This window comes from Bos javanicus, chromosome 1 (genome assembly GCF_032452875.1).
Source record: "Bos javanicus breed banteng chromosome 1, ARS-OSU_banteng_1.0, whole genome shotgun sequence".
Lineage (NCBI taxonomy): Eukaryota > Metazoa > Chordata > Mammalia > Artiodactyla > Bovidae > Bos > Bos javanicus.
Window position 1 is genome coordinate 148,315,018 of NC_083868.1, and position 19,305 is coordinate 148,334,322.

A 19,305-nucleotide genomic window follows, 5' to 3' on the forward strand; every position below is an offset into this window, starting at 1 on the left:
CTGCAGGTCTCAAATGGGCCCCCAACTCTGCTCACCAACGCTGCCTAATTCCCTAATAAATTTACTTTCCTGTTCTGCAAGATGGCTACACTTCCCTCAAGTCTCCCCAAAGAATTTTGCTTGTTAACGACCTCAAATCGTTCATCCTTCAAAGGGAAAATAGTGCCCCCAGGAGAGCCACCCAACATCCTACAACTAGACCCACACACACGGCCTTCCCTGTCACAGGAGGTGTCCTGATTCCAAGGCCAAGTCCCCGTCTGAGCCCTAGGACCCATCTGCACTCACCTTCCCACACAGTTTGTTCTTGAATTATTCGCTTTGTCTCCGTCACCTATTTTTACCTATTTTCGAGATAATTCCTATTGCATAAAAATGCTTTTCTCTCTCTCTCCTAGCTTAAAAAAAACTCCTTTAAAAGAATTCAAGTCATACAAAACATGTTCTCCATCTACAACAGAATTAAGAAATCAGTAACAGCAAGGTATCTGGAAAATCCCCAAGTAGTTGGAAGCTTAAAAAAAAATACTTCTAAATACCCTTGGTCAAAGAATATATCAAAAAGTAAATTAGAAGTTACCTATTTTATTTTTATTTTTTTGGCTGCACTGCATAGTTTATGGAATCTTAGTTCCCCAACCAGGGATTGAACCTGGGCCCTTGGTAGTGAAAGCACAGAGTCCTAACCACTGGACTGCCAGGGAACTCTAGAATTATTTTAAACTGGTTGAAAGTGAAAGCACAATGTATCTGTGTTTATGGGATGGCACTAACATAGTATTAAAAGGGAAATTAATAACCCTTAATGTCTATATTATAAAAGAAGAAAGATTTCAAATCCATGATCTCAGCTTCCATAGTTAAAACTCAAAAACCAAAACAAACAAAAAGAAGCACAACACAAACCAACTAGGAAAACGAGCCAATAAAACCCCAAATGAGAAGAGAAGAAATAGACATTAGAAAAGAAACATAACCAGAAAAAATAGAGAAAAAATCAATGAAATCAAAAGCTTCTTCCTTAAGTAAATGAATAGTTCTAACCAGATAGATCAGGAAAAAAAAAAAAAAAAGAAAGACAGAAACTGCCAATATCAGGAGTGAGAGAAGTGGCATTTCTATGGATATTACAAGATTAATAAAGGCATATTATGAATGACTTCATGACAGAATCAATAACCTAGATAAAATATACAAACGTTTTGGAAAACATGAATTAAGCTCTCAAGAAGAAGTAGAAAACCTGAGTAGCCCTACCTTTTGAAAAGAGAGATCCAAATAATCTTTAGGGGAAAATGAAAATAATTGCTGAGCCACAGCAGGTGCCCACCTTCTGACCTCGCTTGTTGATTTGATGAAGAAAGTGCTGTCAAGGTGACAGGCTTGGGTAGCTCAGCCAAGCTGTGCTTGGGAAAAGCTCAGTCATGAAATCACTGCTCTCCATAAACCTGAAAGTCACCAATCAAACGCACTTGGATCACACTAAAAGTAGTGGGTTGAAGAGTTCTAATTGCTTGTCCACACTGTGACACATCTTTAGGGATTCATTTTCGGTTAAATTTTGTGGGCACAGAGATTTCACTGGGAGAAATTATATATATATATCTATATTAATATATATGCTGCTGCTGCTAAGTCGCTTCAGTCGTGTCGGACTCTGTGCGACCCCAAGGACTGCAGCCTACCAGGCCTCACCGTCCCTGGGATTCTTCAGGCAAGAACACTGGAGTGGGTTGCCATTTCCTTCTCCAATGCATGAAAGTGGAAAGCGAAAGTGAAGTCGCTCAGTCTCGTCTGACTCTTAGCGACCCCATGGACTGCAGCCTATCAGGCTCCTCCATCCATGGGATTTTCCGGGCAACAGTACTGGAGTGGGGTGCCATTGCCCTCTCCCATTAATATATATATATATATATATATATATATATATACACACACACACACACAAATGTGTATTCTACTTATTTAGTTGCTAAGCCTTGTCCGACTCTTTGAGAGTCCACAGGACTGTAGCCCGCCGGGCTCCTTTGTCCGCGGGATTTCCTAGCAAGAATATTGGAGTGGGTTACCATTTCCTTCTCCAGGGGAGACACTTGGCACCCACAGGAGTTATGCAAGATGAATAAAAACATTCCGGCAAGACGCTTGACACACAATGGGAGTTTCATAAACACTCTTGCTCACGTGGGGGAGCACTGGGATCCCACAGAGCTGGGTACCCGGCCCACACCTGGAAATCTGTTCTTGGGACCTTTTTTCTCTCATTCCCTCTTTTGAGTTTCTTTGAAGCAAGGAACGGGATCGAGGTCCTGAGAAGGAGGTACCGTGTCGAAATCATTTCACTGTAGTCAAGAAAAAAGCAAGCATCCTCATTTCGTAGAGGATGGCAGGCGCACGCCCAAGAAAACTGTCAACACTTGTTTTTCTCCTTTGGGGTTTCTCCTGCACTAGTTTCTTCATTCAAACTGCAGTAAATCTTCAGACCCTTTCGACTCACCACTGTCTGGGTTCTGCTTTAGGGGAAGCCCCTCTCCACCCCCATAGACCACTGCTTGGCTCAGTTGTGGCTCAGAGGCCGGATCAACAGTGGGCGCTTCGCGGGGAGGGGGCGGACCCGGGAATGGGGCGTTACAAAACATTCAGGAACAGACCGCCCCTCCCAGGAGGGGAGGGATCGAGGACCGGAGCCTCTTTCTCTACAAGTCACAGCGCTGGAGCCTAGAACCCAGTTCTTCCTGGCTTCTCAGACTGTGGACCGGCCTCCGCAGCGCGCGCCGCAGGTGGCCCACGGCCCGGATCGCTCTCCACCCAAGGGCCCCGCGCTCCCTCCACACCGGCCATGTCGTCCTACACCCGCGTGGCGCTGGTCACCGGGGCCAACAAGGGGATCGGCTTTGCCATCGCGCGCGACCTGTGCCGGGAGTTCCCGGGGGACGTGGTGCTCACGGCGCGGGACAAGGCGCGGGGTCGGGCGGCCGTGCAGCAGCTGCAGGCGGAGGGCCTAAGCCCCCGTTTCCACCAGCTGGACATCGACGACCTGCAGAGCATCCGCGCCCTGCGCGACTTCCTGCGCAAGGAGTACGGGGGGCTCAACGTGCTGGTCAACAACGCGGGCATCGCCTTCAAGAGTAGGTGAAGGGGGTGGTGGGAGGTCTCCGGCTCTCCGAGGGCGCCCCGCGACGAATTGCACGCGCCCCCCGCCCCCACCAGTCCACTGGAGTGATCGGAAAGGCAGCGCCCGCCCCTCGGGATGCGCTCAGCTCTCGCCTCCCACGGCTGGTTCTCGCTTCCCACGGAGTCGCGGGAGCGGTTCGTTTCGCTCGAGAGCAGCCGCGGTGCCGGGCACAGCGTGCCCCGCCTGCCCGCCGGCCTGTGCGGGCCTGTGCGCCACAGTGCTCCACCCGGGACCCTCCCAGAACCATCAGCTGCTGAGTTTTGCAAGAGAGTCGGTCTCCGAGGAGGGGACCACGCCCTGCTAAGCTCATCAGCTTTCTAATGCCAGAAACATTTGCTCTGCGAAGGGTCTCCAAGCTCTCTTTGGGCTTTCGCTTTCCCTCAAAGGGCGCATTCATAGACACCAGGAGGCATCTGCTCGGGACAGGAAGTGAGTCTCAGAGACACGGATTAGCGCGCATATGCACGCTAGTGGACTTGGGTCTCTTTAACGCAGGGCTTTGATAGGCTCTGGCAAAAAGGAAGCGAGTGTGGTTCCCACCCCCAGGGAAGCTCGGCTTGTTATCAAACATAGACGGGTTGTTCTGGGTTTTTCTTTTTTAAGGGTGGTTTTAAGTAGCATCTTTCTTTGGAGAGGGGCAGGGAGATGGAGATTACTTGCTCCATGACTCGAATAAGAAAGTTATTGATCTGCCTTGTGCTGCGGGTAGAAATAAAAGGCCGGCCTCACTTACAACCTAATGGGAAAGAGAACTCTAAGAGGCCGAGCGGAGGAAAACGAAGCATTGTGAAGCCTGTCTTCATTTCCCTCGGCTTTGGGCGTTGGACCGCCCGGGGCACCCGTTGGGGCAACTCAGTCTGCCGGGCTTTCTGCGCGCTCAGGCGGGGAGTTGGCGGACACCCCCTCGGAGCCCACAGCTGAGGGATGGGTGGACAACACATGGGGGCATACTGACCTCATCTGGCAACCCTCGCCCCTCAGCGTTTGGACCCTCGACCAGCAGTACCTGCGACCCTGGGAACTGCGGGAATCGCAGAACGGCCAGCCTCAGACGGACACCTGCTGAACTGTAATCTGCATTTTAGCAGAATCGCCAGGTGCCTCCTCCTATGCCCTTTCAAGATGGGTTTGACCACTGCTGCTCCAAGTGTAGCTCACAAACCGGTAGTTGGAGCGTCACCTGGGAACTGAATTAGAAATGCAAATTATGAAGCCCCACCCCGGAACTCCTTAATCCCAAACTCTGGGGGCAGGGCCCAGAAAGCTGTGTTCTAACAGGCCCTGCGGATGCTTCAGATAGAGGCTGGACGTCTGAGAACCATCAGCCTCCTGCTTTTAATTTATTTAAACATCTTTGGCTGGGCTGGATCTCCGTTGTTGTGCCGGCTTTTCTCTAGCTGTGGCAAGTCGGGACGGCTGTCTAGTTGTATGCAGGCTTCTCACTGCAGTGGCTTCTCTTGTCGCAGAGCAAGGGCTCTAGGGTGCTCGGGCTTCAGTAGTTGTGGCACAGGGTCTCAGTAGTTGCGGCTCCAGGGCCCTAGAGCACAGGCTCAATGGTTGTGGCCCACGGGCTTAGCTGTTCTGCAGCACGTGGGATCTTCCCGGATCAGGGATGGAACACATGTCCCCTGCATTGGCAGGCAGATTCCTTACCACTGAGCCACCAGGGGAGCCCTTGAAATTGTTTTAGTTACCTTGCTTTGCTTTTAATCTGAGGTAAGATCCACTTTGTCTTGAGAATTTCAGGGGGGAAATGTGTGACTTTGTTTCCTCCTCTTTTTGAAAAGCTGATGACCCAACACCCTTTGACATTCAAGCTGAGATGACGCTGAAGACAAACTTCTTTGCCACGAGAAACGTCTGCACCGAATTACTGCCTATAGTCAAACCTCATGGTGAGTCCAGCTTTGCTGACCGTCAGGTTGTCTCCCTTAGCAAGGAGTGAGCCACAGGGACCCGTCCCCCAGGAGTCTTCCAGGTGGGCTATTTCTCCGTAGGGGAAAAAAATAGAAAGCTGTGTTATCTTCTCACAGTACCTGGCTTCTCATCTGAACATTTCAGCTTTATTGAAAGACAGGTACTTTGCTGTTCAGTTGCCAAGTTGTGTCCAACTCTTCGAGACTCCATGGACTGCAGACCGCCAGGTTTCCGTGTCCCTCACCATCTCCCGGAGTCTGCCCAGGTTCATGCCCATTGAATCGGTGATGCCATCCAACCATCTCATCCCGTACCAAATTTAGGGAAGAATTATTTCACTTTTCCTTCCTGACTTGTGTGTTGGTAGGCATGAGTTCCCTTAGCCGAGTCTAGATATGTACATGTGTAGATACCCAATTCATTGAGGAGAAGGGGATGACAGAAGATGGGATGGTTGGATGGCATCACTGACGCAATGGACTTGAGTTTGAGTAAGCTCTGGGAGTTGGTGATGGACAGGGAAGCCTGGCGTCCTGTAGTCTACGGGGTCGCAGAGAGTCGGACATGCCTGAGCAACTGAACTGAACTGAAGGAAGGAGAGGGGATCTAAATGTACCATTTTGCAAATGGCTACCCAGTTGTCCCATCATCATTTTTTAAAGGCTCAACTCCCACCTCCTGCAAAACAACAACAATAAAAGATATGTATGATCCATAGCAATCTTGGGTCCCAAGTCATTAACTCAACCCTAGAAGGAGAAGGTGTTGCCAAGTCCCATAAGGCATCTTGCCTTTGAGCAACCTCAGTGAGTTCTTCTCAACTCCCCAAGGTGACCATCCTCACCCAGCTCACCTGGGGCCTGGGGAAAGGGTCTGTTCTTGCATGATTATGAATTTGTCTGTATTCTTTTCTTGTACCAACCTTTGCCAAGCTGATTCAGAACATCCAGAGGAAACTTTTCTTTATTAGGAAATATCTTACCCACACCTTCACATATTCACTAAATAACATTTATTACTGTTTCCACAAGCATGTATTGAGCACCTACCATCAGATCAGATCAGATCAGTCGCTCAGTCGTGTCTGACTCTGCAACCCCATGAATCGAAGCACGCCAGGCCTCCCTGTCCATCACCAACTCCCGGAGTTCACTCAGACTCACGGCCATCGAGTCGGTGATGCCACCCAGCCATCTCATCCTCTGTCGTCCCCTTCTCCTCCTGCCCCCAATCCCTCCCAGCATCAGAATCTTCTCCAATGAGTCAACTCTTCACATCAGGTGGCCAAAGTACTGGAGTTTCAGCTTTAGCATCATTCCTTCCAAAGAAATCCCAGGGCTGATCTTCAGAATGGACTGGTTGGATCTCCTTGCAGTGCAAGGGACTCTCAAGAGTCTTCTCCAACACCACAGTTCCAAAGCATCAATTCTTCGGTGCTCAGCCTTCTTCACAGTCCAACTCTCACATCCATACATGACCACAGGAAAAACCATAGCCTTGACTAGACGAACTTTTGTTGGCAAAGTAATGTCTCTGCTTTTGAATATGCTATCTAGGTTGGTCATAACTTTCCTTCCAAGGAGTAAGCGTCTTTTAATTTCATGGCTGCAGTCACCATCTGTAGTGATTTTGGAGCCCAGAAAAATAAAGTCTGACACTGTTTCCACTCTTTCCCTATCTATGTCCCATGAAGTGGTGGGACCGGATGCCATGATCTTCGTTTTCTGAATGTTGAGCTTTAAGCCAACTTTTTCACTCTCCACTTTCACTTTCATCAAGGGGCTTTTGAGTTCCTCTTCACTTTCTGCCATAAGGGTGGTGTCATCTGCATATCTGAGGTTATTGAGATTTCTCCCAGCAATCTTGATTCCAGCTTGTGCTTCTTCCAGTCCAGCATTTCTCATGATGTACTCTGCATATAAGTTAAATAAACAGGGTGACAATATACAGCCTTGACGTACTCCTTTTCCTATTTGGAACCAGTCTGTTGTTCCATGTCCAGTTCTAACTGTTTCTTCCTGACCTGCATACAAATTTCTCAAGAGGCAGATCAGGTGTTCTGGTATTCCCATCCCTTTCAGAATTTTCTGCAGTTTATTGTGATCCACACAGTCAAAGGCTTTGGCATAATCAATAAAGCAGAAATAGATGTTTTTCTGGAACTCTCTTGCTTTTTCCATGATCCAGCAGATGTTGGCAATTTGATCTCTGGTTCCTCTGCCTTTTTTAAAACCAGCTTGAACATTACTCTGGCACCTGGGTTACAGTGGTGAGTGTTGTGGGCACAGACAGTCCTGTTCATGGAGCACAGAGTCCAGTCGGGGAGACTGTCACTGACAAAGAACACTAACTGTGTAAATTACAATTGTGCTGCAAGATGGGGACAGAAGGCTGGCTTCCCCGAGGACTTTCTTTCCAAGAAATCAATCATGATTCTTAGGAAAAGAAGAGCTCTGTAGTTTTTTTTCTTGGAAATGTGCTTTCCTTAACTGAACGTTTTGAATAAAGATGATCTCAGGTGCAGATATTTAAATCTAAAAAGATGCATGGTAAGAGATCCACCTGCCTGCCCATCCCCAGTTTCCACAGGTAATTCTCTTTACTGGTTTCTTTAGTGGGATGGGATCGTAGAAAGCTCACAGGTAAGAGTTGCAAGTGCCGGTTGAAGGAAGCTTTGGGGCCAGAGGCATGGAGTTGGTGAGTGCCCAGGGCCAGGGGGATGGAGTATTTATAATTTGATCGATTGGTTGATTGATTTCTGGCTGTGCTGGCTGTTGCTCGGGCTCTTCTGGAGTCACACTGAGGAGAGGCTATTCTTCACTGTGGTGTGCAGCCTTTTCCTCGCAGTGATGCCTCTTGTGGGGAATGCGGGTTCTAGGGCGAGAGCTTCAATAGATGTTGTTCCTGGGCTCTGGAGCACAGCTCAGTATTTGTGGCAATGGGCTTCGTTGTTCCAAGGCCTGTGGGATCTGCCTGGACCAGGGATCGAACCGGTGTCTCCTGCATTGGCAGGTGGATTCTATGTCACTGAGCCAGCAGGGAAAGCCTGGGGATGAAGTTTTTAAAGGCAAATTCCCTGGTGGTCCAGTGGCTAAGACTGCTCTCACTGCCAAGAGCCAGGATTCAATCTCTGGTGGGAAACCAAGATCCCACAGCCATGGGGCATGGCCAAAAATAAAATTAAATAAATGCAAGCATTTATTTATTTTCTAAGCAAAAATAAATGTATATAAATTTTTGCTCTCCCTTTAAAAAAAAAAAAAGACATTATGTTTGCCACCTGGCTTTCTTCACTTACTGTATCTGGGACTCATTCTGGGTCAGGACAGAAAGCTTTCTTAATCTTTTTTATAGCTGTGTAGTACTTCACTGCAGTTGTGTCTTTTACCAAGTATCAGGAAGTCCTCTCCCTACGGACTTTAGAATCATAGAATTTGAAAGTCGCGAGGTACTGATGAACATTTATGTTCCTACACCTTCAGTTTATAGAAAAGGATATTGAGGCCCAGAAAAGTAAATACAGTCAGGTAGTAATAGAACTGGAAACAGTATCCCCGTTTCCTGATTTCAATCACATCAGGATAATTAGTTCTAGTGAGGGAAGGATCACAGTATGTCAAACAACTGTGAACAAGCCATTTTGAAACATAAAAGGAAGCTTCGTGGAGGGTGGGGCCCAGGGATCAACCCAAAGCTGGTCAATCACAGTCTTCAACCAGTTTTCTGTAACAGTAATTATCAAAGCAGGAATCTTCAGTTTGTAACACATTGAGAATAATTGTGACTTTTTGACAAACCTCCTGTTCACCTGGAGGGCAAAACGCTGAACATCATAGCCCCTTGGTTTATAGGGAATCACTTTCTCCCCATTCAAAAGTGATTTAAAAGCCACTCTTTTTTTAGCTTTATAATAGCACTTTAAAGAAAGCTATCCAGCTCGCTTGTTGGTTCAAGATCGAGTGAATAGGTCAAGCAACTGTAGAGCCACTTCAGTTCAGTTCCGTCACTCAGTTGTGTCCGACTCTTTGCGACCCCATGGACTGCAGCATGCCAGGCTTCCCTGTCCATCACCAACTCCCAAAGCTTGCTCAAACGCATGTCCGTTGAGTCGGTGATGCCATCTAACCATCTCATCCTCTGTGGTCCCCTTCTCCTCCCAGCCTTCAGTCTTTCCCAGCAGCAGGGTCTTTTCAAATGAGTCAGTTTTTCGCATCAGGTGGCCAAAGTACTGGAGTTTCAGCTTCAGCATCAGTCCTTCCAATGGATATTCAGGACTTGTTATTACTTTTAAATTTCCTTCAGGATGGACTGGTTGGATCTCCTTGCAATCCAAGGGACTCTCAAGACATTGTTGGCATGTCTCTGCTTTTTAATATGTTGAGCCACTAGGGAGAGCTATATGCCCACTCTTTCCAGGATGCTATAGTGTTTGCAGACAGGTGGGTCCACCTGACCCTCAGCAAAGGGTGGTGGCGATGAGGCTGCGTCTCAGTCCTTCTCAGGGCTGATTGGGCCAACTTAACCGCTGCCACACAGAGGTGTGCCCTGAGATCAAAGTAGATGCCTCTTCCTCTTAGAAGGTTATTTCCACCAAAGGCATAGAGCAGCTCCTGCAATTTTTTTTCTTTTCTTTCCTGCTTTCCTGTTTGAATTTAATTCCTTGTAGCAGCCAAGCATTTGAGAACAAAGCTGCTTAGCAAGTAATGAAGAACGTAACTTCAGCAAAGCAGAATTCCTGATCAAAATATTGAGATGAATATAATCATTAAAATAAAAAAAGAATCTTGCCAATTCAAACTGGGGGAAATACTATAAAACAATGGCTTAGAGGCTTCAAGCTCACTGTCAACTGCTCTAGACTAAAACAGACTAAAAAGGACAACTAAACGCAATCGGTGATTCCACATTGGACCCTGGATGAAAAAAAAAAACAAAAACTTGTAAAGGAAGATTATTGAGACAATCCGGGAGACTTGAATATGGACTATATTTAGATAATACTGTTGTACCCTGATAAATAGCTTGAGTATGATCACCTTTGTGGTTATGGAAGGGAGTGTCCTTACTTATGTATACTAAAGTGTTTAAGGTGAAGCCTTACACTACCTCTGGAGAAGGGAACGAAAGGCTACCCACTCCAGTATTCTGGTCTGGAGAATTCCATGGATTCTATAGTCCATGAAGTCACAAAGAGTCAGACACAAATGACTGACTTTCACTTTATGCAGGGTGAAGTGAAGTTGCTAAGTCGTGTCCAACTCTTTGCAACCCCATGGACTGTAGCCTACCACGCTCCTCCATCCATGGAATTTTCCAGGCAAGAGTACTGGAGTGGGTTGCCATTTCCTTCTCCAGGGGATCTTCCCAACCCAGGGATCAAACCTGGGTCTTCCTCATTGCAGGTAGATGCTTTACCATCTGAGCCACCAGGGAAGCCCTACTTTATGCTACCTGTCTACAATTAACAGAAAGAGTGAAAGAGAATGTGGCAAAAAGCTTAACAGTTAGTGAACTCAGCTGCAGGTTATATGGAAGTGGAAGTGAAGTCGCTCAGTTATGTCCGACTTTTTGCGACCACACGGACTGTAGCCTACCAGGCTCCGCCATCTATGGGATTTTCCAGGCAAGAGTGCTGGAGTGGGTTGCCATTTCCTTCTCCAGGGGATCTTCCCAACCCAGGGATTGAACCCAGGTCTCCCACATTGGAGGCAGATGCTTTACCGTCTGAGCCACCAGGGAAGCCTACAGGTTTTATGGATGTCTACTAAAGTATTCTTGCAAATCCTGTGTAGGCTACAAAGTTTTTCAAAGTTAAGAGTTTGGAAAGAAATAGGTATTACAAGAGAGAGAGAAAAGGAAGGAAGGAATGAAGGAAAAGAAAAGAAAACACTGAAGAGTCTTAGGTGCTGGGGATGACATGGGATGCTCAGGCACAAGGCCAGAGTGAGGGTGTCTCCATATGGGGCTGGGCCCTCAAGGACACCCCAGCAAGCTCACATCCCACCCCACAAATGTGCACCTCTGGCGAATGCCGCTTACAAAGTGAAATAAAATCCAGTTATTCTGTTGGATGCAGTGAACATGGATCCAGGATAACATGGGAGAAAAGAACTCCCCAAATCTGGTGTTTCTTGATGTTGGACAAAATGTGTAAAGTCACACATTTACTGGTTTGGGGATTTCCACCAATGCTTCAGATTGCTTTCTAGTTTTTGGCCTATTTTATGTTATGGACAGAACTGTCTGTTTAGTAGCCGTGAATAGTTGCTAATATGAAGATGAACTCATTAAACTATATTTAATTATTTGTTAACTACGGGCTAAAAAAATAGTGATGAAAATCAAATCCGGGTTGGAGACGCAACCCCTTCCGCATGTGAGAGTATCCATCATTAAGGACAGACAAGGGTCATCGGCAAGGGATGGCTTGACTCTGACTTTGGCACTCAAGTATGCCGAGGTGGCCCCTTGGCCCTAGGAAATAATCTAAAGGTGAGGGCGCTAACTCCAGGAAAGCAAGTTCACAAACATCTGGAATTGTGTGTGTGTGTGTGTGTGTGTGTGTGTAGGGGGTGTGTTTCACCAAACTGCCTGGTGATCCTACTGCAGACCTGCCTCCTGTTCACCTAATGGAAAATCACTGCTCTTTAGCCCATGTTATCAATGGAATTATGTTCTCATTATGTTCTTTTTGGGAGAACAAAGTGCAAAAAGTTAAAATCCACAGGTGCCTTCTTGCGTCTTTTTCAAATGCCTTTTGGAGCTTTTTGTAATGACTGCTAGAATCATTTCTTAAATCAGAAATTAAGCCTGCCCCATGACTGAATCGCATGTTTGTCAGCAATCAACCAGTGATGGTGTATTTGTGACACGCTTCCATGTTTCGTTATCCTGTTTCAGGCAGAGTGGTGAACGTCAGTAGTTCACAGGGCTCCCAAGCCCTTGAAAACTGCAGCGAAGATCTGCAAGAGAAGTTCCGGTGTGAGACGCTCACAGAGGAAGACCTGGTGGACCTCATGAAGAAGTTTGTGGAGGATACGAAAAACGAGGTGCATGAGAGGGAGGGCTGGCCCAACTCGGCTTATGGGGTGTCCAAACTGGGGGTCACAGTCTTATCGAGAATCCTGGCCCGGCGCCTGGAGGAGAAGAGGAAAGCCGACAGGATTCTGCTGAACGCATGCTGCCCCGGGTGGGTGAAGACGGACTTGGGGGGCGCTCATGCCTCCAGGACAGTGGAGGAGGGGGCTGAGACTCCCGTCTACCTGGCCCTCCTGCCGCCAGATGCCACCGAGCCCCATGGTCAGCTAGTTCGGGACAAAGTTGTCCAAAACTGGTGAATGTCTGCTGCAGCCCTCGAGGCTTAATAAATGTCTGAGGAGTGAATGAAGGAGTTGTGGCATGGTAGTTTGATTCTGTTTCTGTCCTTGGGGAGCCTCGATGACAGTCTCCTCGTGAGAAAGCGTCTGGTTCTGGAAGGGAGCTGAGCAATTTTGTTCTGCCCAAACTCTAGCCCTGAGAGGCAGACAAACCTAGTCCAGTCCAGTTCAGTTAAGTTCAGTTGCTCAGTCACGTCTGACTCTTTGCGACCCCATGGACTGCAGCACACCAGGCTTCCTTGTCCATCACCAACTCCTGACCTTGTTCAAACTCATGTCCGTTGAGTCGGTGATGCCATCCAACCATCTCATCCTCTGTCGTCCTCTTCTCCTCCTGCCTTCAATCTTTCCCAGCATCAGGGTCTTTTCAATTGAGTCAGTTCTTCGCATCAGGTGGCCAAAGTATTGGAATTTCAACTTCAGCATCAGTCCTTAAAATGAATATCCAGGACTGATTTCCTTGAGAATTGACTGGTTGAATCTCTTTGCAATCCAAGGGACTCTCAAGAGTCTTCTACAACACCACAATTCAAAAGCATCAATTCTTCAGCGCTCAGCTTTCTTTATAGTCCAAATCTCACATCCATACATAACTACTACAAAAACCATAGCCTTAACTAGATGGACCTTTGTTGGCAAAGTAATGTCTCTGCTTTTTAATATGCTGTCTAGGTTGGTCATAGCTTTTCTTCCAAGGAGCAAGTGTCTTTTAATTGCATGGCTGCAGTTACCATCTGCAGTAATTTTGGAGCCCCCAAAATAAAGTCTGCCACTGTTTCCACGGTTTCCCCATCTATTTGCCATGACGTGATGGGACCGGATGCCAGGAACTTAGTTTTCTGAATGTTGAGCTTTAAGCCAACTTTTTCACTCTCCTCTTTCACTTTCATCAAGAGGCTCTTTAGTTCTTCACTTTCTGCCATAAGGGTGGTGTCATCTGCATACCTGAGGTTATTGATATTTCTCCCGGCAATCTTGATTCCAGCTTGTGCTTCATCCAGCCCAGCGTTTCTCATGCTGTACTCTGCATATAAGTTAAATAAGCAGCGTGACAATATACAGCCTTGACGTACAAACTAGCCCAGTGGTCACCAAATATTAGAGGGCAGCAGAGCCACCCCAAGGGTGTGATAAAGCACTGCCCAGCATCGGGGCCCAAGGGCGTGCGTTTCTAACAAGTTCCCAGGGGCTGCGGGTGTGGGGATGGCACTGAGAGAACCACAAGTCTCCCGAGTGGCCCCAGGGCTGCAGAGCGGGTCCCATCCATGTTCAGCTGTCCCTTCCTATTTCTTTCTTTTTTATCAGGCTCTTTTTTTTTTTCTTTTTAATTTATTTGGCTGCACCAGGTCTTAGTTGCAGCATGTGGGATCTAGTTTCCCCGACCGCAGATCGAACCCGGACCTCCTGCATGGGAAGCGCAGAGTCTTAACCACCGGACCACCGGGAAAGTCCCTCCCTGGCTGTTTCTATAAATGCATCCTGTTTCCTTAGTTCTGCCACCCAGCTTTATAACTCATTCTGGTTTCCTGTATTTGAGTACACTGAAACTCGTTCCAACACATATGAAGTACGGCTTGAAGGACTTGGGAGGGATGTCCTTACTTGTTGGGTTCTGGTTTCCTCCACAGTGGGTTTTCCATCCAGATTTTGCATTCTCTGTTCTTCCCAGGATGTGTGCCACTCCCCTCATCTCATTCATCCTGAGCAACTTTGTCCGGGCCATTTCTTTGCTCCGACAGATGTGGATACTGTCTTCTTAACCTGTTCTGCTCCCCTGTGAGCTCCAGCCCAGGGTGATGCTTCAGAGGCCTCCCTGAGCCTCTATCATCATCTGTAACAACAGGCAACTCCACCACTTTCAAACAGAATTGGTTTTGCAACCAGCCTCCTCAGTTCTGGTTATACCCTGTAGATTAAAAAAAAAAAAAAAGCCTTGGTGACTAAAGGATGTTACAAAAGACAAGAAATATACTTGCAAAGAAAGTAGCGACTTTGCAAAGTAGCCCAATCTGTTTCTTCTTTTTTTTTTTTTTTTTTTGGTCTCTGGCCATGTCCCGACTTGGTATTTTTTGGATCAGCATGTAGCCCACTCAGAAGTCACTTTTCATGACTTCCCTGGTGGTTCAGTGGTTAAGAATCTGCCTTGTAATGCAGGGGACGCAGGTTCGATCCCTGGTCAGGGAACTAAGATCCCACGTGCCGTGGGGCAACTAAGCCCAAGCGCCACAACGAAGATCCATAGTGTCTCAACTAAGACCCAATGCAGCCAAAAATAAGTTAATATTTAGAAAAAATGAAAGCTTTCAAGAGAGTCAAGACTTTAGAAAGAATGGCTAGCCAAACAAGAAAAACCCAACATGTACAGGATGGACAAAATACAAAGGAAAGTAACCACAGATTTACCTCAAGTTTGTGATGGACTGTGCACAGTAAGAAACAGCAACGTTCTCCTTGCTTATGACCACGAGGATCACATCCCAATTCCTGACAATAGCACTGCAGACGTAAGGCGTAACCCTGCTTTCCATTCGGGGAAATCGTGAAGTATGGAAATGTTCAAGCTTTCGTGTACGTGGAGGTCCAGGACTAACCAGGTGACACTGGTATTTCTGATCCATGACAGGGGGCAAGGTATTTATGATTCTCGATTCTATGACTTGCAATGGCAGCCTGGCTTCTCACAACCCTCACGTCACTTTTCCATCCACTTTGTGTAGAGGGAAGTCTGAATCACTTCCTCTAACCTTCCCTACACTGCGTGATCAAATATTCGTCTCAGACCATAGCTCCTAAGACATTTTAATGTCAGCTTGCCTGGTTCTAAAAACATTCTAATAGCTTTCAATAAGTTTCCTGAATACCTTTCCTACTCTGGCCTTTCTGCAGCCAGCCTCCAGACTCCTGCCGATGATGGGCAGGAGCACAGGAACCATGGAGCACTTGTAGGCTCTGTCTGATGGGGTTAGACAGGAAATGCACGCCTAAACAGGCCAATCCCTTTCTTCTCCTTTTTTTTGTTTTTTTTGGTCTCTGGCCATGTCCTGACTTGGTATTTTTTGGATCAGCATGTAGCACACTCAAAAGACCCCTAATTGTAAGCTGCTGATCAGAGTGGCATTCCTCATTCTCATGTAAAGGTCAGAGGGGGCTCTTACTGAAGATCGTCCCAGCAGCCTCTTCCTGAGAATTCTCTCCTGGCCCCATTTGCCCTGCTTGTTCCCATGTGAGTAGCTGCAGCAGCTGCAAGGTGACTGTCCTGCCAGCCTCTGTTTACTGCGCCAGTTGCAGGCCTTTCCTCTGAAGAGCCTGACCAGCTGGGCTGGATCAGGGAGTGAGGGCAGCTGCTCCTGTGAGTGACGGCGCCCCACCTCCTATTGCCTAAGGAGCCTGGGGAGCCAGGCACAGTCAGAGAAGGACGCAGCGAAGGAAAGCAGCTTCAGGGAGCAGACTTGTGGACACAGGGTGGGAAGGAGAGGTGGGACAGAGAGAGTACCGCTGAAACACGTGCACTACCGCGTGTGAAATAACCGGCTGCTGGGAGCCCAACCCGTGCAACCGACATAGATGGGACGCGGTGAGGGGTGGGAGGGGGCTTCCAGAGGGAGGCTGTGTGCGTGCTCAGTCATGTTCGACTCTTTGGGACCCCCATGAACTGTAGCTCTCCAGGCTCCTCTGTCCACGGGATTCTCCAGGCAAGAATACTGGAGTGGATTGCCTTTTCCTCCTCCAGGGGCTCCTCCCCGCCCGGGGATCAAACTCAGTTTCTTGCATATCCCGCATTGGCAGGCAGATTCTTTACCGCTAGCGCCACCAAGAGGGAGGGAACATATGTATACTTACAGCTGATTCATGCTGTAAGGCAGAAACCAACATAATATTGTAAAGCAATTATCCTTCGATTAAAAAACAATACTTCAGTTAAAAAAAATAAAATTAAGCAGCTACAGGAACTTCCCTTGTGGTCCAGTGGTTAAGAATCTGCCTTTCAAGCAGGGGACGTGGGTTCAACCTCTGGTTGGGGAACTAAAATCCCATGGGGATACTGAGCACGTGTGCTCTGGAGCCTGCATGCTACAACGAAGACCCAGCACAAATAAACTTTAAAAAGCAGCTACAGACTGCCCCTCCCCCTAAAAGAGGCCCCTCTCCTCACAGGGGCATCCATTCCCCAGCTTCAGATCATCCCTGATATTCTGGATTCTAAGAGATGCCCTAGGAAACTCTTGTACCCTTAAAAGAAGCTGCCCTTTTCCTTAAGATAGTTTGAAATGGCTTATTGTTGCTTACAACCAAAAGGAATCTAACGAATAGTAGTGCATGAAAACGTTTCATAGTATGCTGTAAAGGAAAAAGAACAATATTTAGGCTTGGACTCAGAAAGGGGAAAAAATCATGAATTGAGAACCCATGGCATGCTAGGCCATGCTGCTGCTACTGCTGCTGCTGCTAAGTCGCTTCTGTCCTACTCTGTGCGACCCCAGAGACGGCAGCCCACCAGGCTCCCCCATGGGGTGCCATTTCCTTCTCCAGTGCATGAAAGTGAAAAGTGAAAGTGAAGTCGTTCAGTCATGTCTGAGTCTTCACGACCCCATGGACTGCAGCCTACCAGGCTCCTCCATCCATGGGATTTTCCGGGCAAGAGTACTGGAGTGGGTGCCATTGCCTTCTCCGATGCTAGGCCATAAGTCATGCTTAATGCTTTCCCAACATTGTTTCATATAATTCTCACCACAGTCCTTTGAGGTAGATTTTCTTTTTAAATATTTTATTTATTGGGCTGCACCAGGTCTTAGTTGCAGTACACAGGATCCTCAATCTTTGCTGTGGCATTTGACTCTTAGCTGTAGCGTGTGGGATCTAGTTCCCTGACCAGCGATGGAACCAGGCCCCCTGCATTGGGATCGGAGAGTCTTAACCACTGGACCACCAGGGAAGTCCCTGAGGTAGCTCTTAATGTCATTTCTCAAATAAATAAAGGTTTGGAGAGGGTGATTAACTTTCCAAGATCGCAAGAGCCAAAAATCAGAATTGTATCCAGGACTGTTTGACCACAAAATTCCTTGATGCCTAGCACTTGGTACATTCAACTTCACTATTATGAGTCTAAAGATCACAGGCAATTCCTTTGGTGTAAAAATTAGAGGAAATGATACACCAAATCTAAAGGATTTGTAAGCTATATGATTATTAGATCCCCAATCCAGCCTCTGTGTGAACTTTTCCATGAACTAGACAAATGAAATATGGTTTTAAATTGGCATATTTTTAGCAAAATGGATGGACCTAGAGATTGTCATACTGAGTGAAGTAAGTCAGATAGAGAAGGAGAAATACTGTATGACGTCCCTTATATGTGGAATCTAAAAAGAAATGATATGAATGAACTTACTTACAAAACAGAAACACACTCACAGACTTCAGAATGAGATTGTGGTTGCTGAGCGGGAGGATAGGGGGAAGGGATAGTTAGGAAGTTGGGGATGGACTGCTGTATTTAAAATGGATAACTAACAAGGGCCTGCTGTATAGCACAGGGAACTTTTCTCACTGTCATGTGGCAGCCTGGATGGGAGGAGAGTTTAGGGGAGAATGGATACATGTGAATGTATGGCTGAGTCCCTTCGCTGTTCACCTGGAACTATCCCAGCATTGTTAATAGGCTATGTGCCTGCATGAGTGCTGAGTTGCTTCAGTCGTGTCTGACTCTTTGCCACCCCAGGGACTGTAGCCTACCAGGCTCCTCTGTCCATGGGATCCTCTAAGCAAGAATACTGGAGTGGGTTGCCATGCCCTCCTCCAGGGGATCTTCCTGACCCAGGGATTGAACCTGTGTCTCCTACATTGTAAGTGGATTCTTTACTGCTGAGTCACCAGGGAAGTCCCCCCCCCCCCGCCCACAAATACAAAATAAAAAGCTTTTTTTCTTAAAAAAGGGGGGAAAAAAAGAAATGCATAGAATAGAAATAAAAGGCAGGAAAACAAAGTGGCATATTATATTTTTTATTTGTTTGGGCATGCTGCAGGATCTTAGTTCTCCAACTAGAGAGCGATCTGTTCCCCTGTGGCAAACTAACCACAGGACCAGTAGGGAATTCCCTGAAGTGGCATATTTTAAATGAACTATCTCATACAATGTGTTTTTAGGCACCGAATGGAGCCAGAGATGCCATCCACATCAGCTGCTCTGTGACACACTTTTCAGGTTGTCACACGTTTTCAGTTTTCTAGGTTGACACCTGTGTGGGGAACCCAAACACAGCATCACCTTTACCCTCACCTACTGAACTGCAACAGGATTGTGACAGCTCAAGAGCCCAAATAGTGATGCAGCGGAGATGAAACAGGTGATAATGATGATCCTGACAAAGGTTTATTTGTTCCTGCAAGTCAACACAACGTGGGCACAGCATCAACTACAGAACTATGCAAGGCTCCTACCCAGGTGGGTGGAGAAGAGACTGGCTTAGGGAGTCACCAGTATCTGCTCCTGGAGACTCAGAATGTGTTTCCCTGGCCGATCTCCCTAATAGGGGGGACCAGCCTGAGCCTGGGGTCAGGCAGATCCCCTGGAGAAGGGAATGGCTACCCACTCCAGTATTCTTACCGGGAGAATCCCATGGATAGAGGAGCCTGGCAGGCTACAGTCCACAGGGTCGAAAAGAGTCAGATACGACTGAGCGACTAACACTAAACACTAAGCCTGAGCCAGAAAATGTCATTTCCTCTGATTTATAGAGCCTTCTTTATTGTCAAAAGGCTTACAGTTCTGATTTAAATTAAATCTGAAGTGCCCTAATTAAAGTATTATTATGCAAGGCACCTAGGCTATTTACATAT

General features: G+C 47.1%; 1 protein-coding gene across 1 annotated transcript; it reads left to right on the top strand.

Moving 5' to 3' along the window:
- The first annotated feature begins 2,466 nt into the window (after positions 1 to 2,466).
- Positions 2,467 to 12,479, top strand: LOC133251800 (carbonyl reductase [NADPH] 3). The gene is made up of 3 exons (XM_061424592.1): positions 2,467 to 3,128; positions 4,963 to 5,070; positions 11,993 to 12,479. The coding sequence occupies exons 1-3, from the start codon at positions 2,840 to 2,842 to the stop codon at positions 12,427 to 12,429; spliced, it is 834 nt and encodes a 277-aa protein (XP_061280576.1). The 5' UTR covers positions 2,467 to 2,839; the 3' UTR covers positions 12,430 to 12,479.
- The last annotated feature ends 6,826 nt before the right edge of the window (positions 12,480 to 19,305 follow it).

Excerpts from the sequence above, each read along its gene's own strand:
- LOC133251800 (XM_061424592.1), top strand. The coding sequence starts at position 2,840 with ATGTCGTCCTACACCCGCGTGGCGCTGGTCACCGGGGCCAACAAGGGG. Across the intron at positions 3,129-4,962 it reads CGCGGGCATCGCCTTCAAGA|CTGATGACCCAACACCCTTT; the intron begins GTAGGTGAAGGG and ends CTTTTTGAAAAG. Across the intron at positions 5,071-11,992 it reads GCCTATAGTCAAACCTCATG|GCAGAGTGGTGAACGTCAGT; the intron begins GTGAGTCCAGCT and ends ATCCTGTTTCAG.